Genomic DNA, 10004 nt, shown 5'->3' on the forward strand with positions numbered 1-10004 from the left:
ATATAAAATCACCATTTTTCAATCATGAAAATATTAGTAACTAACTCATATATTACACTTTAAGTATGGTACTTCATGACCAAACACATACAGCATTTAATATATATCCCATGAAAGTGAATTTGCCTTAATTCGACAGAATAACTAGAGTTCCAGAGAACATAATTTTGATATCATCATCCTTTATGGATTCTATCTTTCAGGGATTATCTTTCCAGTGGATCGTATATCAAGTTATTCATTCATTGCCAGACTGTTAAGAAACTTAAAGTAGTTGCATTTACCACATGAGTCTATGTCTCTTCACAATCAAATTCATATTGATCTTTCTTTGGTGCAACAACTTATTTCTATCCCACTTGTTTTACACCTTCTATTGTATGGACTACTGGTCAAAATACCTCTCTTTTTCACAAGAGTTTGTATCTTTGTCTATTTCTTCTTTGGCCAATCATTTCTTTGTGTATACTTTTCAATAGACTTTGTTTCAACTTTCATGATCCTCTTTCTTTTATCATATCAACTGTTTACTTTGCATCCATAAATATCGTCGATGTCAATTGTTTATCAGTTCCATTTTATTTCATACATAACAAAAATTATTGAGATCTCTTCATTGTCTCAAGTACCTGAATTCCTTCAGTCATGTTTAATGTCTCTTTGGAGATCATTAAAAAAAACTATATTGCCTCGGTTTGACCACTGTCATATATACTCCATTTCATTTACGAGGATTATTATCTTTGGAACTACCACGCTGCAGGCGTGACTAGCAGTTTGTTATTGTTCTTCTTGAACATCAATTTTTTATTAGAGCATTTACAGCTGGTATATGTGATTTGATCACTATTTATTTGGGTCAGTACATGTGTCTGGAAACTGCTTTATTAAGTTATATCTGTATTTGAATTATCTTTTAGATTTCTATTTCAAATTCTCTTTAGTCCAAGGATCAATGATAATTCATTTCAATTTATTTTCTTTTCCAGCTGTTTAGTTTCTCCCCCATATGTTGGATTTTTTAGCATTCATAGTGAGCGTTAATTATATCATTCGAGGATGACTCTAGATTCTTAAATATCAATGGAGATTCACATCCAACATATATTCTCAACCTCATTTAAAAAATCATCTTAATTAAAGCTCTTTGGTGGAGCAACTTGAATGTGTATTCCACATCCAAAATTCTTAGATGGGAAATACTTGGTTTCTGACCAAAAAAAACAATGAGGGGAGAACTATTTATAACTTATTAGCTTGATGTGAATTATTTTGCTCAAAATGTTTAGTACTTATCTCAATGAACATTCAATAATTACAAAATACTTATTCTGGATTCACCAATATTATAAAGATGCATAGTGGGTGATTAGTCCACCAACATCTACTTTATTCATGCCAATAATATCATTTGGTTGGTGAAAACCGTATTACCATTTTATCTTATGAGCAAGAAACATATGTGAAATCATTCGACAAAGATCTTATGGTTTTTCAATTAAGATTTCACCTGTTGAATCTTGGAAGTTTCCAGACACATCTAGGCACGTCCAACCACATCTAGCCACGCCAAACCCAAGCCCAAAACTGATATCCCAAGCCCATGGCCCGACCACAAGAGCTCACCTGCCCGTAGCCACCTTGGGTCGACCATATGGCCCGACCATAGTCCGGACCTGGCCCAACAGCCCGAGATCCAAACACTCAGTCCAGCTGATTGAGCTGACTCCCATCTGACCCAGCTGAGTGAGCTAGTAGTCCAGCTGGTTGAACTGACTTAACTTGGAACGAGCTAGGCTGAGTTTGACCGAGCTACGTCTAGCTGATCGAGCTTCCCGTAAGCATCCCCCAGCTTCTGTACAGCTTATCCTAGCTGACTTCTTTCTCTTATAAGGTTATGTATCAGCATCCTGATGTCCTTAACCTTTTATCTTGGCCATGAAACGCTTGCTTTACGGTCCTCAGACCGGCCATGGTTCGAGCCGGCTGGTTCGTTCCTCGAACCATGGCCGTCCCGACGGTCCTTATCCAGGATCACGGATGTTACATATTCAATGCATATTAAAAATAATTCAAAGCGTGTGTGACTAATATAAGCTAAGCATATATAAGCGCTAAAGTTAAATCAGTCGTGTGATAGATTTTAGAAAAACAATAAGCATACAAAGATGTAAAATCAATAAAGAGTTAAACAATGAACGTGTGAGACAATAACATATATGTATAAGCAATAAAAAAAGTTATATAAGAGTAAAATCACCAAATAGCACACGTGAAGCAAAATCGTTAAAATCATTCATACGAACGTAATTACAAACGTAATCATTATGAGATTCTGCATCAGCTTATAAGTCGACACGATCTCATCAAAGATTGGACGATTGTCTTACCTCAGAACGAGGGCGAAACGATATCATCGACTAAAGCCTTTTAAGCTCAACATTAGAGACCCGTACTGATAACATGTTATAAGTAGAGAAGAGAGAAGATGAATGGATGTGTCTTATTGCATGAATAATGAACTTCTTATGTAGGATACAATGGAAAGTCTAATTTGGAGACTGAATACAAGTAAATCTTGGTGAACAAGAGTTTCTATAATCGACATCACAGTATTTATAACAATTATGACCTATATTTGTGATAAAAACCCTTTTTATGACTATCTAAGGGTATTTCTTTTAAATTTGTCATCGCAAATTTCTTGGCGAACAATAACTGAAGAGTTCCCAACTAGTCACTGACTAAAATTCAATTTAGTGGTAGGTAGGCCAGCTTTAAAGTGTGTCCAGAGTGCAAAATCACATAGTCTAATTTTTATTTCACTAATTTTCTTCAGAATTCAAAGCCCCTAATTAAAAAAACATTACAAAATAGGATCCAATTATTTTAATGGTTATACTTATTAAAGAACATATTCAAAATATTTGGACCAAACACTAGGCCCTAACTTTTTCGAGATGGACAAATTATCAAAATAATACACTGCAAAAGGCAACCATTGCAACCATCTCGTGCAAGTTTATCCGTTATTATATTTTTACTTTTGGAATAAGTTTGATTGCAAAGTGAGAGAAAAAAAATTATGTCGATGAATTTTTTTCATATGAGATGCGAAAGCTTGTCATTCTATCTGCGAAAACACTATCTTCCAATTTGATAACAATTTGTTGCAAACACTACATCCGAAAACTTTAGAGTCGTCATGCACTCTATGACCCAAATAAAAACTTCACATTTGCATATAAAAGAGACATGCTTCATCGAAAAAAATTAATTATACCCATAAATATGTCATTTGAAATTCTCATATTGGAGAACCATCCCTGTCCGAAAACTTATCTGTTTGCTCCATGTTTAATCCACATAACATCATCACACATCACCATCTTGTTAAATTATTTTCAAAAAGTACTTATCCTCTGGAATTTTCAAATCGTTTGTGTTGTTCCTCATTCCACAGTTCGCCTTCTATCTCTGCTACGCATAAAATCTCATGTGGGTTCCCATGTTATTTTTATAAATCTTGTCATTTAATTTTTCCAAATATACTACAAAATTTATGGGAATAGTTGAGATTTTGATCTTTGAAAATCTCTTGTAGATAATCCATATTCGAAAATACCGAAAACATGGAAAGATTCATGGATTAGAAGGAATCTTTGAGAACACTCATGTTTGAATTATTGGTTTATTGGTTCCTCTTCTGTTTCACATCCTGTATCACACTGAATTCCTTTTAACTTTACAACCTTAGTAACTAATAAACATTATGATATTGCTTACCACACAAAATGTTTCAACTTTGTAGAGCATTGTAGCTTCCAATTTTAGGCCACAAGTGTAGTAATTGGTCAATAAAACTTTGCGCCTTGTTACATGTCTACGTATAACTTTCTGTTCTATAACTTAATTTCATTGTATTCTTCTCAGATATTTTATAATATTGTTTGTATTCTGGAATTTTCAAATCGTTTGTGTTGTTCTTCATTCCATAGTTCGCCTTCTATCTCTGCTACGCATAAAATCTCATGTAGGTTCCCATGTTACTTTTATAAATCTTATCATTTAATTTTTCCAAATATACTACAATATCCATGGAAATAGTTGAGATATTGATCTTTAAAAAATCTTTTGTAGATAATCCATATTCGAAATACCAAAACATGGAAAGATTCATGGATTAGAAGGAATCTTTGAGTACGCTCATGTTTGAATTATTGGTTTATTGGTTCCTCTTCTGTTTCACATCCTGTATCACACTGAATTTCTTTTAACTTTACAATCTTAGTAACTAATAAACATTATGATATTGCTTGCCACACAAAATGTTTCAACTTTGTATAGCATTGTAGCTTCCAATTTTAGGCCACAAGTGTAGTAATTGGTCCATAAAACTTTGCGCCTTGTTACATGTCTACGTATAACTTTCTGTTCTATAACTTAATTTCGTTGTATACTTCTCAGATATTTTATAATATTTTTTGTATGTATCTGGATTAGAGGTACAATTAACCGCCATACTTTTAAAAGAATTCACATCATTCATGTGAATATATGGTTTAAGTAAATCCATATTCCAAGTGTGGTTTACCGAACATAAATTTGATATAGAATATCAAATCTTACAAATAATATTAAATTAAATAGTTAATCTAGTTTATTTTTAAAAATATGAAATTGTATTCATTAAAACTAAATAAAATAAAAATCATCTGCTTTTAGAACAGGTTAAAATGAGTAAACTACATATAAAATTTATATAATCTGTCGCTAATCTTAAACTTTTATCTACAACTGTATATTATGTATGTAACTATAAATTTTAAAAATAATCTCCGCTTTTAAAACACAAATCAAAATCTATTTACATATTATATTTTGACTAAAGAAAAGTAATTGTTTTTAAAACTAGAGCTGAAATAGAACTTTATATAAGGTGATAAATATAAAAATATAAATAACATCATGTAGTTTTTTTTTTACATTCTTACATCGGAGATGATGAATGTTGTCTAATAAATAATTATGTTGTAATATTTAATTATTTAAATATGTCAAAGTTTAATTTCTTTTAATAATATAAATTTAAATAAAATAGAGAGATGATACAAAAATTGTTATCAAATATGTATTATTCATAATCATTCATTGTCATATATATATTAACATATTAGGTAACTCTGTAGTTTTTATTTTAAAAAGGAATTGAGAATACTTCTTTGTACCTACTAATTATTTTGATAGTTAGTTTAATAAAAAGTATAATATGTATTTATATGGACCAACTTTTTTCTAAGAATTCTAAGAATCATCTTAGTGATGACACGTGACTACGAAAACATGTTCTAATGCTCCATGATTAAATATATAACAAAATATTTATCTATTCACATGTTTCTTCAAAATAATTTTTATTTTATATGGTATAAAATCTAGGCCTGAGATGGATCGGGTATCCGGACAACTTTAACGTATCCGGATCCGGATCCTTATCTGGCGGATCGATAATTTTACAATCCTTATCCGGATCCGGGGTTTTCGGATATCCGGGTGTCGGATATCTTTCTAAAAACTGTAATGTCCAGCCAGGGATATCCGGATCCAGATTTGATCCTTAAAATAAATAAAAAATAATATAATATATATATAAAAATATTAAAATAATTTAAAAAAAAAAAATATATAATGTTTTTAATTATTTCAAAGTATAATATTATAAAATTTACGTAAAATTTTACATATACTATTATAAAAATGAAAATATATTAAATAAAGTTAGTTTTTATATATAGATATTACTATTTCAGAAATAATTATTAATAAAATTTACAGATCAGGATATCCGGACTAAAAATCAAGATATCCAGATCCGGATCCGGCTTTGACGGATCCAATATTTTACTATCCGGATCCGGATTCGACCCCTCCGGATATCTGGATTTTCAGATCGGATCCGGATCAAATCCGGATCGAATCTCGGTTCGAATCCGGATCTGGGATAATAGTCTCAGGCCTGTATACATCCTCACTTCGCTTGGGCATAACTCTGGAGAATCGGTGAAATAACCTAAAACAAAACTGCAATTAAGATGAGTTAGAAAGCTATAGAAAAAAAAAGAAAAGGGAAAGATGGTTAGGTTTTAATTTCAGTTATTTTTACTAGAGCCAAATTTTCTGCAAGAATTTGAGAATGGACTCGTCTGAGAAAAGTTCAGGTATCATAAGAATGGTGCCTATCGCGAATTTTTCTCAGCTTATTGTAAGATTCTGACTGCTGGATACTCTGTTCTTGTGTCTGGTTTCAGCTCAGAGGATCGTGATTCCGAACAGACACAAGGAGAAGCTCGTGGGTCTGCTTCACGAAACTGGGTCAAGAGAAGTTGTGATCTTGTGCCATGGGTTTCAATCAAACAAGGTCAGTCTTCTCTGAAACTTGGTCAATGAGTGAATCTTGATAGACTCATCAAATCTTGATATGCAGGATAACCAAACTATGAACAATGTGGCTGCTACTTTAGAGAAAGAAGGCATCACTGCTTTCCGTTTTGATTTCTCTGGGAATGGGTATATGTTTCTCGCTTTCTTGCTTTGATTTGGTGTTTTGGGAGGTGTGGCTGCGCCTTCACGGTTGTTGTTGCTGCAGAGAGAGTGAAGGCAGTTTCTATTATGGTAACTATAACCATGAAGCTGATGATCTACGTTCTGTTGTCCAACACTTCTCTAACATGGACCGTGTGGTTCATGTTGTTCTCGGCCACAGTAAAGGTAACTAGATCCCTTTTCCATCTTCTGCCTCGACCAACATGGATACTCATTAAACTTATTTTGTAATGCATAGGAGGTGATGTGGTGCTCCTTTATGCCTCCAAGTATCACGATATCCGCAATGTAATCAATCTCTCTGGACGTTATGATCTGAAGAAAGGCATTACAGAGCGTCTTGGGGAAGATTTTTTGGAAACAATTAAGCAACAAGGGTTCATCGATGTTAAAGATGGTATTGTTATTCATCTTTTGGTTTTATTGCACTGTTTCTGATCAAAACACTCTTTTGTCTCTACCAATGTGTTGGTGCGTGGTTCACAGGAAAATCAGGGTACCGTGTTACTGAGGAGAGCTTAATGGAGAGGTTGAGCACTGATATGCATGAAGCTTGCCTCAAGATTGACAAAGAATGCAGGTTCAATTCTCTTACTCGTATTGGATGATGTTGGGATATAACTACAAACCATGATTGATTCGGTTGCAATGGCAGGGTTTTGACGGTTCATGGGTCGGATGATGAGGTAATACCCGTGGAAGATGCCAAGGAGTTTGCCAAGATCATACCGAACCACAAGCTGACAATTGTGGAGGGAGCTGATCATTGTTATACCAAACATCAAACCCAGTTGGTTGCAACAATTACTGAGTTCATTAAGACAGTCATTCTGAAGAACAACTAGTCCTTTTTTTTTGTTTCTTTGAGAAAATGTTCAGGTTACATACTCCATTTTCTACACTTGGTCGGCTGTTTGGTTTGGGTTTAAGAAATAATAGTAATCAAAATACATTTCTTCACTGATACGGTAAAACTAAAAGTGAATTTTATTGGAACAATAGCATAAGCCAAGTAGTAACCGTTGCTTTCTATATCAAACTCTGTTAAGTTGTTATTAGATTCCCACATTGAACCGGTAAGGTATGAGTTTAAAACCCATCAAATTTATCTTTTCAAGCGTCAGATAACAGGACTAGAAAGATCAGCAAGAGAAACTCTTCACAATTTTCACTGCAAAACTAACAGAGAATGCTCACTACTAGTCTCTTAAATGCAAAGTTAAACAAAAAGATCCAAAATGTTCATCCATGATCCACATGGAATGTCGTGATAGGTTAGGTTGACATTATTGGCTTGCTTTCATACGTGTAGACTTCATGTTTGTCGTATATTTTGAGAAATGTTCAGTATGATGTTTTAGCATACTACATCTGAATCTTGAGTGTGCTCATTTAATCAAAATCTGTTTACTTTTTCTCATCGATCTGGAGACATAATTAGACGAAAGATAATCATAAGACTGTACATGGGAGCTCTGTGATAACATTTAGGAGAAGAGAAGTACATTAAACAAGAGTCAGAGAACACAAACATATGAGGAAGCCGATGATAAACATGTGAAGAAGCATAAGTAGGTGGGACGTTTTTACAACCAAGTTGAGAGTTCTTTTGTCTTAATACTCTTACCGGAGAATCAATTGCCTTGAAAGATCAGACATGTGTTTGGTTGGGTATCGGCGGCTGTTCTGGAGCTACAACAAAGTGCAGTCCCCCGCGTTGAGGAGGCACACCACCGTGTATCATGAAAGCAACTTCCGCCGCAGCTAAAGCTGCTTCCTGATGTCATAGAAACAAAAGCAGTGCATTGTCTTGTCTGTTAGATGAAGCATTTTTACAATATTTTGATACGGATTATTTTTCAATGTTCATCAAACCTGTCTTTGTCTCCGACGTTGGAGTATGCCGATGGCCCATGCCATGATGTAACATGGGAGGAGAAAACCAGCAGCACGAAGAAGGAAAAGCTGTTGAAAACCAGAGAGAGAGTGAGCAAAACCAGAACAAACATGAACAAGAAACTCAAAGAAGTGTGTATTCAGAGAGTAAGCAAGTAAAAGATGGTCATACCGAGAAAAAGGCTGTTGGGTCGTCCTCGTCATCTGGGTTAGTTGTTAGGTTCAGCGCGTCTCGTAACAGTAAAAGTGCCATTAGCTGCCATAACAGACGTAGTGTTGCAGGCATTATTAGTATTATGTATATCAGTTGAAGAATGTAAGAGATTAGGCTCTCCCTCTCAAGATAATGGAGAAGCTTACGATGAGAGCAGAAGAGCGGCAAAAGGCAGCTCCGCTAGAGTTAGACTCAGAGTACTCGTCATAGTCAGCTTCCAGGAAATGGCGTTCTGCTGCAGCCATTGCCAGAATGCGTGGGTCACTCAAGTCCAAGGGAACTCCATTCTCCCAGTTGTCACTGCATAGATAATGTTAGTTATTGGTATCAATCACAACAATCCTAGTACAAAATCACCATAGATTCAGAAACTATACATACCCGATGTGAATTATTGTTTCATCAGGAGGGGGAGGGGGAGGCGCTGTATATCCAGGTTGATAAGCCTGTTTAAGAAAAGACAAAAAGGGGATATTTTTACAAGTGGTAATTGGCAAAATCTCTTGTAGATAAGTACTCTTGGAGTGGTGTGTAACATAGTAATGAAAAAGTGGAACTCATTGAGGGTGCTTAATTACAAACTGATTCGTTTCACCATTTGTGAAAGCATAGCAACTATCTACGAAGCCTAGGTTGGTTTTATTGACACAGAAGTTAGCAGATTATTGGTTACCTGGTGGCATATTTCGCAAGTTATGTCGCCTTTCTCATTACACCAACGCTGAACACACTTGCGGTGGGCATACTGCATACCCAAGAAAGTTAAAAAAAAAACAAAGAGCAATAAAACACAGAATCAAATTGTTTTTTTTTTTTAACCTTCAAACTGCCATTACAAGCACAAGGAGCCTCCAGGTTCTGAATGGTATCTTCCTCCTGGCAAATACGGCATTCAACAGATTGGAGAAGAGGTTCCTCTTCCTCAACAGCATAGTACTCCTCAGATGAAGAAGCCAAGTCTGTGCCTTGAGGACGACAAGTTTTTCCTGAAGAATCAGAATCTTTTTCTGATTCCAATTTCTCAGCCGTTATGAGACGATCCGTACATTAACTCAGATGATCGGACATACTTAAACTCAGCACCAATGATATTAATCTGTAATAAAAGCCTCCACTACTTTTAAATCAAGAAAACTAAAAAATTCAAAAGCAGCGCATTTGACAACCTAAGAATATCACTAGAAATCCCAATTACAGGTAAAAGTTCCCAAAATATTAAAATTAATCTGGAAATACTTCGAAGCTTCCCATAAATCAACAAAATTCGATTTACAGACCAAAATATTCTACA

At 34.6% G+C, this 10004-nt stretch overlaps 1 protein-coding gene and 1 pseudogene across 1 annotated transcript; one reads left to right on the forward strand and one right to left on the reverse strand.

Annotated features, from left to right (window-relative positions):
* The first annotated feature begins 6035 nt into the window (after window positions 1-6035).
* On the forward strand, window positions 6036-7567 carry LOC125594334 (lipase 1-like). The gene is made up of 7 exons (XM_048770604.1): window positions 6036-6218; window positions 6309-6418; window positions 6485-6567; window positions 6647-6768; window positions 6842-7000; window positions 7090-7183; window positions 7259-7567. Exons 1-7 carry the CDS (start codon window positions 6194-6196, stop codon window positions 7446-7448), a joined length of 783 nt encoding a protein of 260 aa, XP_048626561.1. The 5' UTR covers window positions 6036-6193; the 3' UTR covers window positions 7449-7567.
* Window positions 7568-8665: 1098 nt separating this feature from the next.
* Window positions 8666-9805, reverse strand: LOC125594335 (annotated as a pseudogene).
* Between the last annotated feature and the right edge of the window lie 199 nt (window positions 9806-10004).

This window comes from Brassica napus (assembly GCF_020379485.1).
Source record: "Brassica napus cultivar Da-Ae chromosome A6 unlocalized genomic scaffold, Da-Ae chrA06_Random_1, whole genome shotgun sequence".
Lineage (NCBI taxonomy): Eukaryota > Viridiplantae > Streptophyta > Magnoliopsida > Brassicales > Brassicaceae > Brassica > Brassica napus.